This window comes from Vulpes vulpes, chromosome X, assembly GCF_048418805.1.
Source record: "Vulpes vulpes isolate BD-2025 chromosome X, VulVul3, whole genome shotgun sequence".
Lineage (NCBI taxonomy): Eukaryota > Metazoa > Chordata > Mammalia > Carnivora > Canidae > Vulpes > Vulpes vulpes.
Window position 1 is genome coordinate 97,923,678 of NC_132796.1, and position 23,848 is coordinate 97,947,525.

Here is a 23,848-nt window from a genome sequence, read left to right on the forward strand (position 1 = left end):
GATCAGTGACTGATGGTTTCTTGAGATGGAAACTATTCCTGAGGAAGACGCTGTGAAGATTGTTGATATTACAACAAATGATTTAGAACATTACATCAACTTAACTGATAAAGCAGGGGCAGAGTTTGAGAGGATTGACTCCAATTTTGAAAGTTCTGCTGTGAATAAAATGCTATCAAACAGCATCATATGCTACAGAGAAATCATTTATGAAAGTCAATCGATGCAGAAAATTTCACTGTTCTCTTATTTTGGGAAACCACCATAGCCACCCCAACCTTCATCAACCACCACCCTGATCAATTAGCAACCATCAACATCAAGGCAAGACCCTTAACCAGCAAAAAGCTTATGACTCACTGAAAGCTCAGATGATGTTTTAGCACAAAGTGGTTTTTTTTTTAAAGATTTTATTTATTTATTCATGAGAGACACAGAGAGAGAGAGAGAGGCAGAGACACAGGCAGAGGGAGAAGCAGGCTCCATGCAGGGAGCCTGACATGGGACTCGATCCCGGATCTCCAGGATCACGCCCTAGACTGAAGGTGGCACTAAACCACTGAGCCACCGGGGCTGCCCATGGCACAAAGTGTTTTTTAATTAAGGCATTTACATTTTTAGATATAATGCTATCTGTATGCTTAATAAACTAAAGTATAGTGTGAAAACTTATATGCACTGAGAAACCAAAAAATTCATTTGATTCACTTTGTTGCAGTATTCAGCTTATTGCAGTGGTCAGGAACCGGATCCACAATATCTCTGCCTGTACAAATAATTATTACTATACATCTTTTATGAGAATGAATAGCATGGAACTATTATGGCTTTATTTAATCATGAATTTAAAAAACACTGAATCCCTTATTATTGTTCAAGGACTAGGTTCGATGCTGCAGAGTATGCAACATCATAAATTTATAGTAAAATCACAGTTGTTACTATTTGCAAGTTTTGGCTGAGCCTGGGTCTTCTTTGTGAAATGTTTAATCAGTTAATATATAAACATTAGGGATAAAACTATATTTACTGATAATCACTAATGGCTATAGTTGAAATCAAAGGCCCTTAGCTAATTATCTTTCACAACTCTTATAGCCAATTACATACTTACTATCTGTACTTAGGTACCTTGCTTTCAAACCACAAAAGTACTCAAATGAACTTTGGGTCTCACTCCCCAGATCTGTTTCCTTCATCGTTATTAGTCTTCTACATATTTTTTAAGATTTTATTTATTTATTTGAGAGAGAGACAGAGACAGAGACAGGGATAGTGACAGAGAGCATGAGCAAGGAGAGGAAGAAGCAGGCTCCCCACCGAGCCAAGAGCCAGACTCAGGGCTTGATTCCAGGACTCTGGGATCATGACCTGAGCCAAAGGCAGATGCTTAACAGACGGAGCCACCCAGGCACCCATAGATTCTACATCTTAACAAACAGCCTACTGTACTTGCAAACCAGTAATGTAAGCATAATCTTTCTCTTTCCCTTACCCCCCACATTCCTCTGGTGGGTCCATCAATGACTCTATCTCCAAAGCCACCACCCTATTGCAAGCCATCACCATCTCCTGCTGTACTACACAATAGCAGCTTCCCGACTGGCCTCTCTGCTTCCACTTGTGCCCCCACCCCTGCCAATGCATTCTCTGCACAACAGTCCAAGTGATTTTAGTAAAATCTCTACTATGTCACTCTCCTATATAACCTCTACATAACAAATTGTGAAGTAAAATCCAAATTCTATTATGGCCTATAAGACCCTACAAGACCTGAATCCTGCCCATCTCTCCATCCATCTGTTATATTTACCTTCTCGCTCACCACCATTCAGCCACACAGGCCTTTCAGTTGCTAGAATATAGCAAACTCTTCCTAGACCAGAGCGTCCAAGTATACACCATTTCCGTTGCCCAGAACACTTCCCCTTTCTCCGCAGTGCTGTTTCCTTCTCCTTTAGGTCTCAGCTGAAACGGCTGCTGTTTCATAATTCTATGTAAGAGAGAAATGGGGCATCAATCTGGTTAGAGCTGGAGAAGGGGAGTACCTAGGGAACTTGCCTCAAAGCTGCATTTGCATAGCAAACACACTGTCTTTACTTAGATTAAGTATAGATCAATAAAAAATGTCAATGTTTTCTTATAATGCTTTTATTCGTACTTTTTATAAGATTAAGAGAACATCATCTGTCCACAAAAATATAATTTGGAGTGTCTTGGGGGAAGCAGCAAGCAATTCCAAAGAGGTTGGAGAGGTAGGCAAAGACTAGAGATTTTTTAAATTTTATCTTGAAGGTGATGAGGGTCTATTTGCATCTTTCTGGTAGGGGTATGACATGATCAGACTTACAGGATTGGATGAGGAGAGACTAAAGACTGAAAAGACAGTACAAAATTCTTATTATAGCTAACATTTATTGAGCATTTAATGTGTGACAGATATCATTCTAAGAGCTTTCCATTTATTTTGGTGCTTTATGTATATGAATTCATTTAGTCCTTGTAACTACCCAATGTACTATCATACCCATTTTAAAGGTGAGGAAATAAAGGCACAGGGAAATGATTCACTCAATACAAAGCTAGTAAGTAGCAGAGATAAGATTCAAACCCAGAGAGTCCAGTTCACAAGTCATGCTGTTTATCGATATTCTATAATGCTCCCCTTCACTATAACAGTTTATGGCAATACGACAAGCTTGAAATTGCAAGGGTCTGATGGATGATGATGGAAAGCTGGGGAGATGCTCAAGAGAGATTTGGGAAGTAAAACCAACAATGTGAAGACGAAAGGTAACTGGGTGACTCAGTTGGTTAAGGGGCCTACTATTTCAGCTCAGGTCATGATCTCAAGAGTTGTGAAATTGAGCCCCATGTCATGCTCCACACTTGGCAGGGAGTCACTTGAGATTCTCCCCCTCTCCTTCTCCCTCTGCTCCTCCCCCTGCTTGTGTGCTCTCTCTAAAATATGTAAATCTTAAAAAAAAAAAAAAACGAGGAGCAACTCTGAAGCATAAGGTAGAGAAGAATCAAGGATAATTCTCAGACTTCTGACTTGCCTAACTAGTAATTTGGTGTCAGTCATAGAGATGAAAAATACAGAACTCTGGTAGAAAAGATAGAAGTTATTGGACAAATCATGTTTGATGTGCCTGTAGAACAAAAAAGACTGCCAAGAGGCAATCAGAAATACTAGTCTGGAACTCTTGAAAAAGATCGGAGTTAAATATAGCAGAGTTTGGATTTCTCATGCAAGTGTTAAAGGCCTAAGAAGACCATGTGGAAGGGCACCTGGCTGGTTCAGTCAATGGAGCACATGAGTCTTTATCTCCAGGTGGTGAGTTCAAGCCCCATGTTGGATTTAGAGATCACTAAAAATAAATAAATAAATAAATAAATAAATAAATAAATAAATAAATAAATAAATAAATAATAAATAAATAAAAGAAAGAAAAAGAAAGAAAGAAAGAAAGAAAGAAAGAAAGAAAGAAAGAAAGAAAGAAAGAAAGAAAAGAGAAGAGCTTGTGGAGTAGACAAACAGGCTGCGAACAGAGCCTGGGGAACATCATCATTTAGAGAGTACAGAAAAAGTATCCAGCAGAGAGGACTGAAAAAGATGGCCATAAAGCTAAGATGCCAGGAGAGAGTGGTGTCATGCAAGCCCAGAATGGAGTTCCGACAATGAAAAAATCATCTGTAATCCCACTAGAAAGTCAATCTATAAGCCATGGAACGTGTCTGTTTTGCGCACTAATGTCCCCATATGTCTAGAGGCCTGGCACACAGTAAATGGTCAAAAACATTTCCTGAATATGAATAAGAAAACAAACTAACCGTACCAAATACCACACAAAGTTCTGGAAAGACAGAGTGAGAAATAACCATTTTATTTTAGCAACTGAGGGTGTCACTGAGGATCTTGTTTGGAGCAGTTTCAGTGGAACAGTGGGGCAAAAGCAAAACGGAAATAGCTTAAAACAGATGGCACGAACGTTTTCGTACTTTTCTACTTTTTAATTTAAAAAAACATTCTTAACAGTTGATGGGAGGTGAGGAAGTTGCAGCCACCAACAGAGGCCCATTCTTGGATGAACCTTTGTTCCCTAGGGAAGGAGGAACTTGGTGCTGCAATTACAAGGGGGCACAAGACGCAAGGAGATTTTTCCTTTGGAGCGGGGGAAACTTGCTTTGTTCACTGCCACATCTCGGGGGCCTAGCACAACGCTGGCCACTTCTCCGGTATTCAAAAAAACCTTGAGCTGGCCCTGGCCGGCGGCAGACTCGCAGGACGCTGTGGAACACGGACGGTCGCCGGAGCCTCTCCTTTCGGATCAGGCAGGGACAACGAAAGCTCGGCCACTCCGGGACAGCGCGGTGCCCTCGCCCTAAGCTCAACCCACCTCGGGCCGCGCGGAAACCACGAGCCGGGAGCGCGAACACCGACGCTCCGCAGAGAAGATGGGAGTAGGGGCGGGGTGGGAGGACAAAGCTCCGCCCGCCGACAGGCTTTAAATTCCAGTCTCCCAGTGTCCCACAGGCCCCTCCAGAGGAGTCTCCAGTTTCTCGCACGCCCTGGGGCGGAGCGGAAGTGACGCGACACGCAGCGCGTGATTGGCGGAAGCAGAAATTGCTTTGCGGCCGGCACGGAAATTGCTTTCCTTTCGGCTTCCGCTCCTGGCCCATGTGTGAGACAGGCTGCTGAGATGAGCGCGGTCCGGGCTGCGGAAAGGTGAGGGATAAAGATCGGAGCGGGAGGTCTGGGTCTCGTTTGGGGCCGGGTCTGGAAGCTGCCTTTTAACAGACGACAGTTGTTCCTCCTCCAAGACCTCATCATTCATTACAATTTCCGCGATAACATCCTCGAAAAGTCCTTTTCATTTAATTTCATTCACTTTCTCCTTTCCCCAGCTTTTTGGCCTCATCCCTGTTGGTTCTGATGTGGCCTCACCCTTTTCCAGCTAATTTGTTGCACTTTCCTCATCACGTGACTCCTTTTTCTGCTGCTGCCGAGGCACGTTGCCACTCTGCGCAGGGAGTGCCTGCGTTATAAATTCCCCTTATCTTGATTGGAGTCATTCGTGACATTTTCTCCTCTGAAGTTTCATCCCCGCCCCCCAACAAGCGAGCTAAATATAATCCGTTTAGTAATGGTTGCCTTGTAAAGATTGGTACATACTGTTGTGTAATAGCAGAGTCTATAATTTGGTTCAGGGTACCAGTTAGGCATCCACTTTGCTGAGGAAACCCCAGGAAAAATGGTGTACTTAGCTGCTTTCATCCAATTAACCCTTTCCCCATTGTTGGGAACAAGTAATCAACATGTCACTTTTGAGTAAGCTGCACCTATAAAGGTGTCTTCCTTTATAAGGTGGAGGATGCTTAGAAATATTAATGGCTAAACTGCTTTGCCTCAAGGGCCAGCAACAGTGCCTTCTTGTCACCTTAACCCAGAGTCTGACATGTTTACAGCCTCCCGGAGGTCAGTGGAAAATGCAGTACCAATCACTGAAGGTTAGCTCTTTTTCACTCCATACAGTTGTATAGGGGTGTCACCACCCACTTCCCACCCCTTGGGGTTGATGCCTGACTTAAGTCTAAATTTAACATCTTGACAAATTTCTAAAATACCCATTCTGCTTGGTTCGTACCTCTTCCAGGGAAAAGGGCCATTCTTTGCTATAATAGAAGTTATTCCAATTGATAATAATTCTCTTTTGCCTCCTTTAACAGCCTTCTGGCTTTAAGCCGACAGGAAGAATTAGAGGATTTACCCAAAGACTACCCCTTGAGTCCCAGTGAAGACGAGGTGGGTGACAACTGCTAAACTGCCTTCTCCATTTCCCCTTAGGTTAGACAGCTCGTGGCTAGACAGAAAAATGGTGGCAACATTGTTTATATTTGCTCAGATCTTGCAAAGAGATTACAAATAGTTATATAATGTTTCATGTATAAGATACTGCATTAAGTGCTATGGAAATTTGAAGACTGTATAAGATACATTGTTTTCAAGTTGCCCAAGTATAGCTGAGTATGTAAGACCAAAACATGGGGTCTTCATTTTATGATTTCCCTGTTTCCCAAGTTTGGATTTTTGTAGCATTATTTAATTACAAATCTTCTTCAATTTAAGATGGCATTACATCCTGATAAACCCATCATAAATTGAAAATATTTTAAGTTAAAAATGCATTTAATGCACCTAACTGCTGAACATCATAGCTTAGCCTATCCTACCTCAAACTTGCTCTGAACACTTACATTAGCCTAAAATTGGACAGAATCATCTAACACAATGTCTACTTTATAATAAAGTGGAGAATATCTTGTGTAATTTATTGACTACTGTATTGAAAAGAAAAAATAGAATGGTTGTTGTGTGGGTACAAAATGGTTCTAAGCGTATCAGTTATTTACCTTTATGATGCATGTGGTTGACCAGGAGCTGCAGCTCACTGCCAGTGGCCAGCATCACAAGAATCCTATCCCATGTTGCTAGCCCGGGAAAAGATCAAATTCACATTTGAAATATAGTTTCTACTGAACGTGTGTCACCATCATAAATTCAAAAATATTAAGTCAGACCATCATAAGTAATGGCTTGTCTGTATCTGACTGAAATATACATCTACATAATTAAGCTGGCTCTCCAACAGATGCTATAGGAATGCCAACTCTATTCTCTTGACAAAACTACTTATTGTGGGGGTTTTTTTAATGGCAGTATTTCTGTGTCAGATCATGCTATATATTCTATACTGAAACATTCTCATAGCACTTTTCTTCTTGAGACTGATTAAGACAGAGACATGACATTAGCCACAGATCATCAGACACTGTGGTTCTTAATAATGAAGAAGTTTGGCTTTTGAAGCAGTTCTTTGTTTGAGCTTGAATGCCTGCACACTAGACCTCACCTGATTCCCCAGTCATCCACTCACCAAAAGAACAAGAGATTTCCATGCTCCTTTCCCTTATCATCCTGATGGTTTTTCCTTTTCTATGTCTAGGGGGACATTGATGGAGAGAGAAAGCATCAAAAGCTTCTGGAAGCAATCAGTTCCCTTGATGGAAAGAATAGGTAACATTCCCATCCATTTGGACAGGTTATAACTAGCTGATTCCATGAGACAAATCTGCAACTAACACTTATTGAGTGCCAGGGCCCCTGGCTGGTCAGCTGTTAGAGCGTCTGACACTTGGTTTTGGTTCAGTTTTGGCTCAGGTCGTGATCTCAGGGTCCTGGGATCCAGCTGATCGGGCTCTGCACTTAGCACAGAGTTTGCTTGTCCCTCTCCCAACCCCCACTTGCTGTGCTCCTACCGCATGTGCGCATGTGCGTGCGTCATATCTCTCTTTCTCTAATAAAGAAATAAAAATCTTTAAATAAAATCTTTAAAAATAAACATTTATCACGTGCCTAAGATAATGAAGACACAAGTGTCAGCATCATTATTAAGATCACATACTTCAGAGACAGACTCTATAGGCAAATTTTTAACCTTTCTGCACCTCAATTTCAACTAGAAAATAAGATTAATAACATTACCTACCTCAGAGGGTCATCATGACATTTAAATGAGTTAATAAACATGAAGATGTTAAACTAATGCCCAGCATATAGTAAGCATTATGTAATTGTTAGCGATTATTGTGTTAGAGGCCTTTGTGTGTTTGAATTCTTCATCCATACTTAGTCTTTTGAAGCATTGACTAGGAACTTATCCCCATTAGAGGAGTTGATTGCCTTGCTCCAAAGTCATTCTGCTCGTAAGTGGCAGATCCAGGAATGTTTGGATCCAGCAAGTCCAATACCTTTTCCACTATGCCTACCTCATATTGCCTTGTGTTTTTGAGTGACTGAGTCTACATTAAGAGATGGCTAGAAAACCAAGCCCAGGTTAGGAACAGATTTCCTGGTTTCTTTGTGACAAAACCTGATTCTAGAAGAGCAGTACATTAAACCAAAGCCTTGTTTGAAAAGAGAAGTGTTGGTTCCCTAGCAAAATGTGTTCGTTCCTACTATATTCTGCTTTGCCTAATTTCAGGTGGAAATTGGCTGAGAGATCTGAAGCTAGTTTGAAGGTATCCGAGTTCAATGTCACTTCTGAAGGTAAGTTAACAAAGGAAGCCATCTGTGTGTGGAGCTTGTGGAGTTAAAAGCATAATGATCACTTCACATTCAACTGTTTTCAATGTGGTTAATGGATCCTACCATAAATACTTATATGAGTGGTCAAAGAAAGTCAGATGCCCTTGAGTTTTTTTTTCCATTTCTAGAAAAAAGCCTTAAAGGTCATAGTCAAGATCTTCTACTGATGAGCTGCTTCTAGGGTACAGGGACATGGATGAAGACTGCTGCCTCTCACTAGCTTAATCACATCCGTGCTTTCATTTCTATTTCAGTTCTTACAGAGTTTGGACAGGCAGATAATCTGCTGGAGCTCAGAGAAGTCAAGTTACTTACTCAGGGGCCTTCGCCTAGTACAATGCTTCTCAACCTGTTTTATTCCCCCAAGAAGTCTTTTTAGACTGTTTTTCATTACCTCCCCCCACCCTGACACACACACATACTCCCACTCCTACAAGCCAGGAAATCAGATACCGGGGAATAAGTTTTTTGTTGGATTGGGTTGAGCTTTGGAGGAACACAGAACTTGGGAACATTGAAGATTTTTTTCACCACTCCCCCCACCTCCAGAACCAATTTTCATCCCTTGTGGGCAACTGATATCACCCTACTGGGAATACATGATCTAGGAAATTGCAGAGTTGGAATTTTAGGCTGATAGGAAGTCTGGATGCCATATCTTTTTCACCATATTCACAATTTAGGCAGCTTGAATGAGTTAAATGGTTCTAATAACCATTAATGTAACCCCTCAGAACAAATAATAATGTATTCAAGCTTATTCATTCAACAGATACTTATTCTATTTCTACTATGTCAGTTTCAGGGCAGTTTAGATACTGGGGCTACAGTGATGTCTGTGAGAAAGGCTTCATGGGGTCTAACATTCTTAGGGAAGATCAAGGTGGGAGACAATAAGGATTAAAACATGGTGATGCAGTAAAGTGACTAAGTGGCTGCTTTAGTTTGGCTGGGCCATGTCCTTTGGAATGATGTAATTCCAAGTATAAAGGTAGAGCCACTGGAGGATTTTCAGCAGGATCCTCATGCTGTGACTTACAGTTTCAAAATACCACTTTGGCTGCCTGTGAAGAATGAAGTGCAGTGAGGCAAAAGTGGAAGCAGAAGGACCAAGAAAAAAACAAGTGACTTTTTAAAATAAATAATAATTTTCTCCTCTTTGCTACCCTCCAACACATTTGGGAATGTAGGAAGGTGGTGTCATTGTGGCTGGCGGTTAAAGTAAGAGAATTATTCCTTCTTCCCTGCACATCTGCCTATCTGATTTTATACTGAGGCGTCTCCCAATGTTATATTGATATTTTTGCCTCATTTCTCAGTCTGACCAGAAAGTTTGGCCTTTCTGCAGGATCAGGAGAAAAGTTAGTCCTTTCAGATCTACTTGGGCCTGTTAAAACTTCATCTTCATTGGCTGCTGTGAAAAAGCAACTGAATAGAGTCAGATCAAAGAAGACTTTGGAGTTACCCCTCAACAATGAAGAGGTTGAGCGGGTGAGTTATAGAGAAAGTGGTCTGTTAAGGGGAAGAAATCAGACTAACAAGGAAAAATAGGGTAAGAAGGGAAGAGGGGGAGCTGGGAACTGGGGGCGGGGAGGGGGGATCCCATGGATTGCCAGGGAAAAGATTAAAATACTTCTTGGGGGAAGTGCATCCTGAGAAGTAAGCAAGAGCTACTCTAACATCCTGACTCTTAGGCTGAGAAACATTGGCACCTGATTCCCTGCAGATCCTCTGAGTTCAGTGCTTAATTTCGTGGCTCTTTCCTTTCGTATACTTTGCCTGCTTCAGATCCACAGAGAAGTGGCATTCAATAAAACCTCACAAGCCCTCTCCAAATGGGATCCCATCATCCTGAAGAACCGGCAGGCAGAGCAGCTGGTTTTTCCCCTGGAGAAGGAGCAGTCTGCCTTTGCTCCCATTGAACATGTGCTCAGTGGCTGGAAGGTGAGTGCAACACCAAGAAACTGCACCTTGGCAGGTGAGATTGATGTGATTGGACCTGGTAAGCTAAAACCCCAGCTGCAGTCTTTAATGTAGCAGTCTAGCAAGGGGGAGAGGGGATAGTGGGACTCATGGTCAGTCGTGCCATTGCCAGCATTGCTCTGTAGTCACCCTTCTTCTGCTGGTAGCACACAGTACATGGTTCTTTCCATGTTTTTGTGTGAAAGCATCTGATTGCCCATAGAGAGGGAACACAGTGATGTTTTCTGTTTCACACCCGTTTTTAAAAAGCTTTTAAACCTGCATTCTGATCTGGGGAAAATCAGGAACTCAGCAGCATGAATGAGCCTTAGTAGGACTACATATGAGCTAGAGAACCAATGTTTGCTTGTAAAGGACTACCACATTAAAATATAATGTATCCATGGGTAATGACTAGAAGTTTAGTAAGTAACTCCATACGACTCTGAGCTGCAGAAAATAAAAAAGTTATCTTAGGGCTGGGTCATCCAAACACTGATCCCTGGCAAATATTTCATTCGTCTGAAGCAAAAAGGATCATTGTAAGTACGACAGATGTAAAGTTACCAGCTCTTCTTTACTAAGAGATCATACTTTCCATTTTAATAGTGTTGAAATAGCTTTTCTTTTATGAAACTATGGATAGATGCCTTCTTTATGCTTTTTCTCTGCTTTCTACAAATCCAGAAATAATAATGTTCTACGTGTCGGGAAGTTGAGCTAACACTAATCAAGTAAACATGGCTTGCTGCCATAGCTAGACATTGAGCAAGTCATTGCTTTTTTTTCGGGGATAAGCTCTGTTTTGGATATTGTTGTTGAAGTCATTACCAGTCTCTTTCTAGGATGCTTCCTTTTCCACATGAAAAAGAGATCAGGTTTAAAGTATGGCTGCAGGATGGAAGGGAGACTTTAGGAAAAAAAGTTAAGAGGTAATATAATTTGTAGGATTCAAAAATTAAAAAAAAAAATACATAGCTAAAAGTCTGATCCCTGCCCCTGTCCCCCCAATCTGCTCATTTTTACCACCATACTCACTCAGAAATAACCACTTTTGTAAGTTTTTGTTGTTGTTAATATAAAGATATAATTGCTATATTTGTGTTTACCTCATTTTTTTTATTAAAGAGTAGTAATATGCTACTACACATCATTCTGCACTTTGCTTTTCCCAAATGATAGTGTAATCTTGGAGATAGCTGGAAAATGCCTAGTTGGTTATTAAACATGAGATGGTAGAGGAGGAGGGTTGCATTAAGAATGGTAAAACCTCAAAAAAAAAAAAGGGTAGTACAACCTCTACTCTCCAGGAACTCCCTGCATAAGACAGAGTGGAGGGCCCCCCAATCCAGATGCTATACATGAATCCACTGTAGCATTTATTCTAAGATTCATTTTTGAGAAATCAGGCCAGTATGGTACAGAGCAATAAAGAAATGCTTAGTTCAGGGCATGCTTTCTGATTAGCAACTAAGTTCTCTTCTTACAACTTCAAAAGTACCAAGGACTGGAGATTAAGAATCCAAAAAGTATGCACTATAGTTTTAGCCCAGATTCCTAAAATTCCATTTTACTCCAAGAAGATTTAAATGGTATAATGCATAAGAAAGCATTTGTAAACTGCAAAGTGCTAGAAATGATGTAAGGTTACTTCCCACCCTACACTAGCCATTACCCAAAGTGTTCTTCTCAAAACCCTAGTTTCTCAATATGCCCTCAAAAAAGCGGGGTTCCATTGCTAGAAATGTTGCATGCCCCTGCTGGAGATTGGCAGTTCATAATAGACACTAGCATTTTAAAGGCTATGAGAAGACAATAAAGAAACCTCTTTGACTTCTTCTAACCCAGAGTGCACAAACGAAAATCAAATAAATTTAACTTTAAACCTTAAAATAATAAAGTAAACTTTGTTAGTTGATGAGGAACACACTTTAGGAAGAGCTGGTCTTTGCTGCTGCCTCCGTTCTCTCATCTTCTTTCCCTACTACCCTATTGAGTCTTCTCTCAGCGGGCATTAGTGAGAGGCCTCTGAATCACCAAATTCCAAGCCCTCTGAGGCTTTAGCCTTTTGGGTCCTATTGACACATCACATTGGTTAAAAAACAAAACAACAAAAACTCTCCCCCCCCTTGGTTTCTGTGATAACATACTTCTGGGGTTTTTTTTTTTTGTTGTTGTTGTTTTTAATCTATCTAACTTTTCCTTAGTTTTTATTCTCTGTAAATTCGTGGCTGTTGGCTATCACCCATAGATACTACAGATCACTCTCAACACCTTCTTCTGAGCTCCACTCTCATATTCCATAGGACCAGTAGGCCTCGCCTGGTCTTTCATAGGCACCTTAAACTTCACACACAGCAAAGTAGGCTTGGCATTTCCTTCCCCAGACTCCCAAACCCTGAACCACCACCATCATTCTGTAACTGAGTCAATAGCAGAACTCCCTACCCTGGTCCCTTATGTTGGAAACCTCAACCATCTGAATCATCTTCCTCTTCCCCTTCCTCCTCCTTCCCCCCACCCTTAATTGCTGCTCCTCCCCAGCCCACATAGTGGGCTACTCCTGTGCACTTTCTCCTTAATAGCTCTCAGAAACCGGTTCCTCTTCTCATTTCCATTGTCACCTGTCATTTGACACTTTATATATAACCCCTTACACGATCGCCATAATTTTCTTTCTGAAACACAAAACCGATTGTCACTCTCCTGCTTCAAATCCTTCAAAAGGCTCTCCACTTATAGAATAAGAGAAGCACCTAGCATTTTAGCTATACTGGACAACACATTTTCCTTTATATATCTCTCCTGTCCATATATCTGTTTTTATTTACACTCATCTCCATTTGCTACCACCACCCCCTGCCCTTACAGAATTGTACTTAATGGCTCAGAGCCACTCAAAAAATCCTTCCCCAAGCCTAACCCACCTCCTAATCAAAATTCATTGTTCACTTCCTTTGTTATCGCTCCTGTGGACTAACACGTGACCCATTATGTTGCCAGTGGTACATGTGTCTTTTCCCTCTGAATGGCTATGAGCTCTATGAGGACAGGAACGATCTTAATCAATTGTGTATTCCTAGCACCCTGCACAAGTGCCTGGAATGTAGCTGCAATCAATAAATGTTTGTAAATTGAATTGGAGGAAGATTACAACATTGTAATATAAATCATTTTGTAGCCTGTGATTGATCACTACTGCAAATACTAAAAATGGAAGAACATTACACCTTTATCATTCACTAGAATAGGCTTATGGTTAAATCAATAGTACCATGTAACATGTGATGATGTGTGTTTATGCATCTGTCCAGATATTTGTAAGTTTAATACCGACCATGATGTATATGGCTGTTAAAGAAAACCACATGTAATACATGTGTGAGGTTTGAAACAGGCTCTGTAGCCTAGGGCTATCTTTGCGCCTTGCCAACCAAAGTGAACCATGGCATGATCAGCCTGATTATTTTAACCATCTACATGGTATCAATTGAGCAGTAACAGCATCTTTTGTTAACATGTGAAGTAAGTGGTTCAGTCCATTCATTTCATATATATAGACTACCTAGCATGCAAAGTTCACTGGAAAATAAGGGACTGGAACCAAAGATAGAAAATGACTAGAGTTAAATTTGAACTGTCAGGAAGCTAAGACTTAACTTTCCCTCTCTTCTAGAAATGTTCTTTAAAGGAGGCTTAAATGAGTCTTAGATTCCTTGCTATACAGTTAATACACATAGATACTTCAAATATACATAATACAGGAACCATTTTGTTTTACCACTATCAAAACTGACCATTTGGTACTGCTGTTCCTCCATCCTGCCAGCATTTACCTAAAGGACATCCTGCTTTGATATTTAAGAGAATGGTATTCTGTTTTACATATTTTGGTAATCTGAACAGAGTGATCACCTCAGTAATATTAGAGAGTAGCTTTGGAATCCCCTTGCTGAAGTTGTCTTAAATCGGAAGAAAATGAGGTTTTATCTACACTGCTGAACAGTAACACTGGAACCCTTTCTCTTGCTGTAACAGCCGATCCTTTCCAGTTTGTGATTCCCATTATAGTGTCATAAAGCAGATGGCCATAAGATTGTACACAGCGAGGCTAGGAGCATGGATTAAGACTTAGAATGTTCTATTGCCTCCTTAAGGCAAGAACTCCTCTGGAGCACGAAGTTTTTAACATCCTCCATAAGAACAAGCAGCCAGTGACAGACCCTTTATTGACTCCCGTGGAAAAGGCCTCTCTCAAAGCCATGAGCCTGGAAGAGGTAAGTGTAACATGCCCTTTGATACACCCAGACATGCTCTGTTCCAGTATTTGCCCTCAAGCCCAGGAGTCACTGTGAATGTCATTCATTGTAGGCTAAGATGCGCCGAGCGGAGCTTCAGAGGGCTCGGGCCCTGCAGTCCTACTATGAGGCCAGGGCTCGAAGAGAAAAGAAAATCAAGAGCAAAAAGTAAGGAGGCCCCTACTGAAGTGGCCACGGGTGCTCTGGAAGAAAGTGATCTGGCTAATCATGAGTCCATAGGAAAGCCTTTGACGTAGCAACTGGGGTCATGTGGAAGAGGTCCCAAATAGGAGTGACTAGCTTTTTTTTTTTTCTCAGTCCAACCTCATAGTTTTGCCTGCTTCGGTAGTGCCCTCTCCTCTGGCTTTGGCTTTCAGTCTTGGTTTTGCTAAAAAGAGGACTGTTCAATTACTTTCTCTCCCTTCCAGGACATCACGGAATGGTTCTGCAGAATGAGCTCTGAATTCTACAGCTGTTGAGGCCAGTAGGGCTTCCTTCCTGCCTTTTTGCCTCTTTGGAACTTCTTCTACTCTTGCCTTGCGCTCTAGAAGCAGAGGGGACTCTTTGCTCTGCAGAGGTGTGCCCCTGGGGGCTGCAGGGACGGAGAGGCTTGCCAGTCTTCTCAGGTCCCAAACTGGTTCCCTATAGTCAGCCAGCTCTGTGATGTCCATTCTAGCCCCTGCATAGGGAAACCCCTTGGGGAGCGGGAACACCTTTTGTGTGTGGCGCCCATGTTTTAGCTAAATCTCTGCCCTCTCACCCTGTAGGTATCACAAGGTCCTGAAGAAAGAAAAGGCCAAGAAAGCCCTAAAAGACTTTGAGAAGCTGCAGAAGGTCAATCCTACCGCAGCACTGGAAGAACTGGAAAAAATCGAAAAGGCCAGAATGATGGTGAGGCTGCCTCTCACCCCCACCCCTTGAACCAGCTTTCCCCAAAAAGTGGTAAGGAGCTCACTCTACCCTTTTTTTCCAGGAGCGAATGAGCCTTAAGCACCAGAACAGTGGGAAATGGGCCAAGGCAAAGGCAATTATGGCCAAATATGACCTGGAGGTAAGAGATCATCGGGGTGAGAGAAGAGATGGAATTGGAGGACAGAAAGGAAAATCAGTCCATAAGGATGCTAGCAGAAGCAGAGTTGGGGAAAAGCCCTGAGGAAGAATGGAAAACCAGGATTCTAAAAAGGCATCAGAAAATCTCTAAGGCAGAGAGGAAAAGAACCAGGAACAAGGTGGAAAAGGAGAGATGAAAGGGAAACAGCATTGAAGGCAAGTCCAGTTAAAGGGGAGAGGAGTTTTTTTTTTTCCTACCTTGTTTCACATGTTCATTTCCTTGAGGACAAAGAATTTGTCTCCCATTTTATTCCATAGCTGTTAATGCAGTGATATAGTGCAATTTAAACAGTAGGCACCAGTAAGAAATACTTAAAATCAAATTGAGAGGAGGCAGCTTTACGAAATGAACCAGGAAAGGTGTCATTGCAGTCACTAATGACAAGGCGCTTGTGCTGTGACTCCTTCCTCCAGGCTCGCCAGGCTATGCAGGAACAATTGGCCAGGAACAAAGAGCTGACGCAGAAGCTACAGACAGCCTCTGACAGTGAGGAAGAGAAGGGGAGTGTGGAAGAAGAGGGTGAACTCCTTGTCCCCGATACAGTGAATGAGATTCAGAGGGATGCCGATGGGCCAAACCCCTGGATGCTCAGGAATCCCTTCAATGGCCCAAAAGAGGCCAAAGTCCAGGACGCTGAGCAACTTCTGGAGCCTGTGGCCCATGAGGCTTCTGAAAGTAAGGAAGAAGAAAGACCAGGGGCCGAAGAAGACATCTTGTTAAATACGTTTGAGGAAAGGCGAGCACTTAGAAAAAAGTCTGGGCTCAGCCAGGATGCCGAGCCTTTGAGGAAACAAGAGTCAGAAGGTGAGTTGTGGTGGGCTGGATAGGAGACCTGCCTGGTGCCAGTGCCGTGGACGGGCTGAGGCAGGAAAACCATCCACACACACATACTGCAGTGTGGCTAGGCTCAAGGGCCATGGGTCCCTGAAGAGAAGACTGATTTCATAATACCCATCTTGGAAGGCATTACTATGTGGTCATCAAAAGACAGAAGTGCACCACCCTTGAAGTAAGGGCAGGAGTTGACTTGACTGGTGCCCACAAAGTGGAGAGAACTGCGCTCCCACCCACAAACATGGATGGGTTTTGAGGCATTATGAAATTTCGAATCACTGCTGCAGTTTTCAGTTTTGTTGATAAAGCAGGAATGGCATTTTCAGCACTTCGTGATGTCAGTTGATAGATGTTGGGGGGGGGGGTGGACTTTCTCAACGGGAACAAATGACTCCACAAGCTACATGGCAAATTAGAATTGTCACCCCATGCTCAGAGTCGATTTGTATATTATATTTTCTGTTATCTTTTTTTTTAATTTTTTTATTTTTTTTTAAATTTATTTATGATAGTCACACAGAGAGAGAGAGAGAGAGAGGGGCAGAGACACAGGCAGAGGGAGAAGCAGGCTCCATGCACCGGGATCCCGACGTGGAACTCGATCCCGGGTCTCCAGGATCGCGCCCTGGGCCAAAGGCAGGCGCCAAACCGCTGCGCCACCCAGGGATCCCTATTTTCTGTTACCTTAAAGAGATTTTATATTAACAACCTTAGCACCCTTGAGATGGGTCAGAAGGCTCCCACTCTGGGGAGAAAGTCTGCTTAGGAAACTACATTCAGAAATCGTTTGGCTATCTGGACAGATTCCTTGGGTCTGATTTTATGTCCTATAATAATAATGCATTCAGATGGAAAGAATCTGTTTTTCTGTGAAAAAAATATTTGGAAAGAGCTGTAGCTTAGCATGTATCATAGGACCTTTGCTTAGGGTTCTCAGCTGGAGAGTGCTGAGATCAATAGTTACAAGCAGTCACTTCCAGGAGGACTTTGGGAAACAGCACTGCAGGCCGAGATTGTGGGTCCGTCTCTAAATGACCCCAGGACATCAACCGTATCCTGTTGAGCTTCTCAAAAGCGGGTCATCTTGCTAAATGTGTAGAGCAGTTGGTTGTGGTATGAAAGGTAGATTTGGATTTCTTTAGATGATAAGTTAATAGAATGTTCCCAAACCTTCAGGCAAATAGTCCTAAAATAGTGGAAAATTGTGGACTCCAAATAAAATGAGCAAGGACCTTGATCCTTGCAGAATAAACATACAAGTGTCCAAAGGGCAGACTTAAGTAGCTTCTTAGAGTGGCTTCAAGCCACAGCTAGGGAGCAGGATGAACTTGGGAATGGAGGCAACTCGAGTCAAATGAAGAAGAGTTTTTTTTAAAGATTTTATTTATTTATTCATGAGAGATACACACACAGAGAGAGAGAGAGAGAGGCAGAGGAAGAAGCAGGCTTCATGCAGGAGCCCAACGTGGGACTCCATCCCAGGTCTCCAGGATCACGCCCTGGGCTGCAGGCGGCGCTAAACCGCTGAGCCACCCGGGCTGCCCAGAGCCACCCGGGCTGCCCTGAAGAAGAGTTTAGAAGTGTGTCACTGCCATATTTCCCTCAGGACTCTCCGAGCCTGGTGGTATTTGCTCAGATGTTGCCGGTGACTAAAAAATGCCAAGTGACCTGCCTTGGCCACAGCAGATGATGAGATGCTGCTTTTGGATAAAACAGTGCTGGATTTGGTTTGGACAAATAGGAAACGACAACATAAATGACAGATAATAAATTAGAATTACGTTGCATTCAGAGGCTACCTGTAAAAATGGCTTTTTAAAAATTTGGAACTTGAGGCCATCTCTCCAAGTGAGGTTTACTGCAAGGGGAATTAAGCCACAGTTCCAGTTATGCCATGAGTCACTTAAATAGCTGGGAATAGGACCCAGGACATCTGCTTCCCAACATGCTTCTTTTAACTACTAAACTCTTGTTGCTTGCTTCATGATAGGCAATGATTAGTGAACTCTCCAAGAGATATAGCAAATGGAATCCTCTCTTCCCTCTAGTGCCCGGTCCCATGAATGGGAGCATGTAATGCTCCTTGTCGAGTGTGCTCATTGGTAAGGCAACTTCTAGCCTCCTTTACTTGACAGCTTTCATTTCTTCCCCTAGATTCTAGCAGCCAGGAGGTGCTGTCTGAACTGAGGGCACTGTCTCAGAAACTCAACAAAGCAAACCAGCAATCTGGGAAGCAGAACATGACTTCACTGAGGACAGTTCTGCCAGTCCAGAGAGAGGAACCTACCGAGGCAGAAGAGGAGCCCCTGTTGATGCAGAGGCCAGAGAGAGCACACACTATGGAGGAGCTAGAGGAGCTGGGGAAAGAAGGATGTTTTCAAAATAAGGAGGTCCCCAGGCCTGTGGTAGAAGGGCAGCAGTTGGAGAGGAACCCACATAATCTGCCTGGTGCTCCCAAGGAAAAGAAAAGGAAGGAGCAAATGATTGATCTACAGAACCTCCTAACCACAAAATCTCCTTCTGTGAAGTCTTTGGCAGTACCCACAACAGTAGAGGAGTTGGTGAGCAGAGCCAGGGGTGTGGGCCATTGTGGGGGATCAGAGCTGGTGCAGAAAATGCCCTTCTTGCCCAAGGAGTAGAATCTGTGGAGTTTTGTTATGCCGGGGGCACATGTCAGTAGTTGAAAGGTCCGGAATAGTATGGAGCCAGGCTGGCCCCCATGACCATTAATAGATGCAAATATGTGAGTGCTGCCGACACTCCCACATCTTAAATCCAGAGCCACCAAACCCTCCCTGGGGTGACTCTAAACCTCCTTCAGAGGAAAGCGGGAGGCACTCAAAGCTCTGGCCAGATCCCAGGCAGGACAACTCAAAGGTGAGTCATTAAGCTGTTGCCAAGGTTGTGCTCCATTCACTGGGATCTGAAACGATTAGAGACTGCCCGATTAAGTAATTGAAACTGCTTGAATGAGGGGCTCTGGCACCTGTCTTTACAGGGATGTAGGCCAGAGGGCACCCACATTCTGTCCAGGCCACTTGAAGATCCTCCTCCTACACAGGCCATTCCTTCCTCCGCGCTGCAGCTTCCTTACTGGAAGTTTAAAAATTGTGTCATATGATAATGAGTTAGGGATATTTACCCTAGAGAAAAGAAAATTGGAGCATGATTGGCTACCAGTTCATTTATATTGCCAGACCATCATTGTTCAGAGCTTTCCCCCTAGGGGGCGCTAAAACGTCACAACCCAAAAATTCTAGCTTTCTCGCCAGGGACCTTGGCTCTTAAGGCAAGCAGTAGCTCTCACTCTCGTTTCTTCCCAGGAAGCTGAAGAGGAGAGACATCAAAAGCAGATGATAAAGGAAGCTTTTGCTGGGGATGATGTCATCAGAGACTTCTTGAAAGAGAAGAGGGAAGCTGTGGAGGCGAGTAAGCCAAAGGACGTGGACCTGACTCTGCCTGGCTGGGGCGAGTGGGGTGGTGTGGGCCTGAAGCCCAGTGCCAAGAAGAGACGCCGGTAAGAACAGGGAAGAAAGCCTGTCAGAAGTGCACCAGGTTCTCCCACCTCACCCTCTTGCGTCTTCCCTGCCCTTTTGATTAAGTCCTTAATGCTCTTAGACGTCCTGTTGTTCTGCTTTCCAGGTTTCTCATTAAAGCCCCGGAGGGTCCTCCAAGAAAAGACAAGAATTTGCCAAATGTGATTATCAATGAGAAGCGAAATGTCCATGCAGCAGCTCATCAGGTGAGGGAGAGAGAAACTCTTTGCTGCCTAGCTCCCTTGCTTAAGAGGAATATTCTAGTGCTGTGTGGTCAAAGAAGGATGTGTGATCTTGACCACAGAATCAAAGCTGTTCTCTTTTTCACTGACTGGCTCTGAGATGAATAATTCCAGGTCAATTCTGGTGTTTTAATTTCTGAATTGGAAGAGGTTGAGGATTAAAGGAAAATCTTGACAACGATAGTGGAGCCCCAAATCTGAGTTTTCAGCTAGCACCCCAGATGATTCTGATGCAGATGGGTCTCACCAAACTAAGAGTTACTGTTCTTCAGGCTTGTATTCATAGTCAAGATAACATTGAGAGGCTATGGGTTTAAGCTGCATCTTAAGAAAAATGAAGACAAAGTGGTACTCATTCAGGATAGCAAGTGGAATTAAAATTGTGTACTATGACAAGCCAGGGATGTTTACCTAAGAGAGAAGCAAACTGGAGCATGATCATGGTCTTCGAGTATATTAAAGGCTGTTGTGTGGAGTGCAGTCACATAAAGTAGCAGTTAGAGGAAAATCAGGAAGTTCAGTGCATGGAGAAACCTGGGATGCCTGGCTGGCTCAGTCCGTAAAGCACGTGGCTCTTGATCTCAGAGTCCTGAGTTCAAACTCCACATTGGGCATGGAGCCTACTTAAGAAAAAAAAACAGGAAAAACTTTCTGCTGGTCCACGGGAGAATGGGTTCCCCTGGGGATATGAGCCTGTGTAGAGGAGACTCGGGAATGAGACTGGCTGGACTCAATGATTTCTGTGTTCCTGTTCCCTTCAATTCTGAAAGTCTGTGACCCTGAGATCTGTCCCCAGCCTATTTAATACTGAAATGAGTTGTAGTTTTTCTTCTGAAAAAGAGGGGGAACTATTTAGTAGGTATAAAGAAGAAGTGAGAAATGATCACTTCAGTAATACTCTATCGATCTTATTTTGTGAACCAGTCCCTGCAGAAATTGAATTGTAACCACTGTTCATCCCAGTTGCAGATCTATAACCACAAAATAGGTGATGATCAAGCAGTTACAGAATAAAAGAGAGAGAAAAAGGGTGCTTCACCGGGATAGGAAGGGCAGTGTGGACCTCAGTAAAATCGGGAGCTTTGCCTTTTTAGAAAAAAATACAGTCACAGTAAACTGACAGTTTTCCAAGAATCTCCCTGATTTTTTTTCATCTTTTTAATAAGCTATAGACTGCAGGTCCCAGGATGCAATAGAAAAAAGTATGGTTCGAGCTGAAGGAAAAAAGAAAAGCCCCTCCCAAGACTATTTTGCCCAGGTGTTTTGTTCTCTCACTTTACGTGACATGTGCAAATTAGCCAGCAACCCCACCCAATAAGACATAAGACATTCCCTTAACCTGAAGAGAATCTGTGTCCTTCACTACCACCAGGACCACCCGGCAGTACTCCGCTTCTCTTGAGCATTCCACTGAGTATCTCCAGAGACTACTGATTGTAACTTCCTGATTTTCCTGCTTATGTTGTTTTTCCCCTCTTCTTCAGCCTTCCGGTCAAGTGTTTAAAGGTGATTTAAATGTCTGAAGGTAGTACTAGGCAAGGAAAGGAGCCCTGGGTTCTGTTCTCCCTTACTGTTCATTAATTTACCTGGGTAAATCCCTTCCCCTCTCTAAGCAAGATTCTGGGGCCAAGGGAGATGACCTTTTCCATTAGCTAGGGCCTTCCAGCTCTGACATTCTGTGATGCCAAAAGAGGATGAAGCTAACTAAGCATCACAGCCCAGTGAGGTTCACCATTTTGGGTTCTTTAAAACGTCAGTCCTGTGTATCAAAGAGGAAAAAGCAAGGTTGATTGAGAGCTCCAAGAAGGTAGGAGGGTCACAACATTCACAGGGATCGATAAATGCCCAGATGTTTCTTGCAGTCTCACAGTACTGGATAGGAAGACCCACTTAGAGTTATAGCAGCCCTGGAGCTACTATAGTGTTCCTGTACTACAGGGGCAGTGTCAGGGTGGGTTTTCAATTCCTAGATTGTTGGGTAAGCCTCGGGGATGGGGGGGCTGTCTCATCCCTGTTAGATGTCTTCCAATCCCAGATGTCCCCAAGCACATTGGAACTTCTAAGGTTAGACTGGGGGTACTGGGATTCCTTGACCTCTCTGTAGCTTCATTCACTGCAGCCACGTAGAACTGTGGCTTATGCACTCAACTACCAACCAGTTGCCATTCGAGTTTACCAACTGCACCCCAGGCCTGACTCCTGACAAGTCCCTCTGCCTTCCTTTCCAGGTGCGAGTGCTTCCATATCCGTTCACCCACCATCAGCAATTTGAAAGGACCATCCAGACCCCTATAGGATCTACGTGGAACACACAGAGGGCCTTCCAAAAGCTGACTACACCCAGGGTTGTCACCAAGCCAGGTCACATCATTAAGCCTATAAAAGCAGAGGATGTGGGCTACCGGTCTTCCTCAAGGTCGGACCTCTCTGTTGTACAGAGGAATCCAAAACAACTCTCCACACGTCACAAAAAACAGCTGAAGAAAAACTCTGTAAATTGAGTTGCTAGAGGAGTGACTGACATCTTGGTGCCCAGAACTAGGAACCCCGACTGCTCCTCCACTGGCCCGGATTTACTCCAAGCTGCAGGATCAATTTGCAGGCTGGCTTAGCACATTGTGAGTGTAGTTAAGCCACATTTTAGAAATAAATGCATTTTTATCTATTTAACTGGAGTGTATCCTGTGTTGTCACAAGTCAGACAGGACATCTTTGGGTGCTCCCCATTGCATTTCTCCAGTCACACTTGTCAGGGAAACCTCACTTTCTCACCTAAGTTTATGTAGTTAGTCCTAAATTAGAGAGATGTTACCATAGCCTATGATCTTAAATACATATCAGGCATGATCCACTAGAATAAATTTGAAGAGTCAAGGATAATGACTAAATACCATATACTCTTAACCTCTGAACCTAAAAACAGCATGCACACACACTGCAAGTGGATTGTGCCCTGGGCTGGTCCTCAGCAGGTGCTGAAGCTAGCTTGAGCTCTAGTCCAGCCACTACTGTTGTCATGTGTGAGCCTCAGAGCTTGCAGGGGTTGTGGTCTGGCATAGTTGGCACTTTTCTCATTCTTAAGACAGTTTTTACCTTTACCTTACAGATGAGGTAGCTGAACTTCCAGAAGTAAAGTTCTGTTTTCTTTCCTTCCTAACTCAGGACCAGCATCTCATTCCAACTGCTTTATGGCAGTTCACAGGTGCTTCTCAGCTCTGAAGAATCTGCCTGTCTTTGATTGACATATATATGGAAAGAGTCCCCCTTCCCCCCCCCCCCAACGGAGATTTCTAACAAGGAATTGGAGAAACTTGCTAAGATTCCAAGAGGACATAACCACTATTGTATGACAACCCCCTGCCTTGGAGGTTGGACTCCTTGGCCCTTTTAGACCAAGATGTGAGTTCATTTTGTCTACACCTCTGAGAATTTGATGGGAGTTATGAACCCTCACCAGAGAAATGCACAAACATGCACACCATTTTACATACAGTTAGAGGAACTTTACAGACATTAGGGATTCCTGGGCCCAAAGCTCTACAACTCGACGGAGTTTTCTTCTGCAATCCTCCCCCAAAGCGGTATAGCCCAGGTTTTCCAGCACACCACTCGCCAGATCAGTTCCAAAATGTTTAGAGCTAGCTAGGTAACTTAGTCTCAATGCCGTTATTTTATAGGCCAAAGAACACAGAGTAGAGTGATATATCTAGTGCTAC

The 23,848-nt window shown here is 43.2% G+C and overlaps 1 protein-coding gene across 3 annotated transcripts; it reads left to right on the forward strand.

The window, feature by feature from the left end:
- The first annotated feature begins 4,517 nt into the window (after positions 1-4,517).
- Positions 4,518-22,802, forward strand: UTP14A (UTP14A small subunit processome component). 3 transcript variants are annotated; one of them, XM_026018123.2, is made up of 15 exons: positions 4,518-4,729; positions 5,731-5,806; positions 7,008-7,078; positions 8,046-8,110; positions 9,498-9,640; positions 9,938-10,093; positions 14,269-14,388; positions 14,483-14,577; positions 15,177-15,300; positions 15,383-15,460; positions 15,934-16,324; positions 18,509-18,915; positions 19,678-19,871; positions 19,997-20,096; positions 22,361-22,802. In XM_026018123.2, the coding sequence occupies exons 1-15, from the start codon at positions 4,704-4,706 to the stop codon at positions 22,631-22,633; spliced, it is 2,319 nt and encodes a 772-aa protein (XP_025873908.1). In that variant the 5' UTR covers positions 4,518-4,703; the 3' UTR covers positions 22,634-22,802. The 3 variants fall into 3 exon arrangements, 2 of the variants coding, with proteins under 2 accessions (XP_025873908.1, XP_072600914.1); XR_011998298.1 differs by having other exon boundaries at positions 4,602-4,729; positions 19,678-19,779; XM_072744813.1 differs by having other exon boundaries at positions 4,602-4,729; positions 19,678-19,783.
- The last annotated feature ends 1,046 nt before the right edge of the window (positions 22,803-23,848 follow it).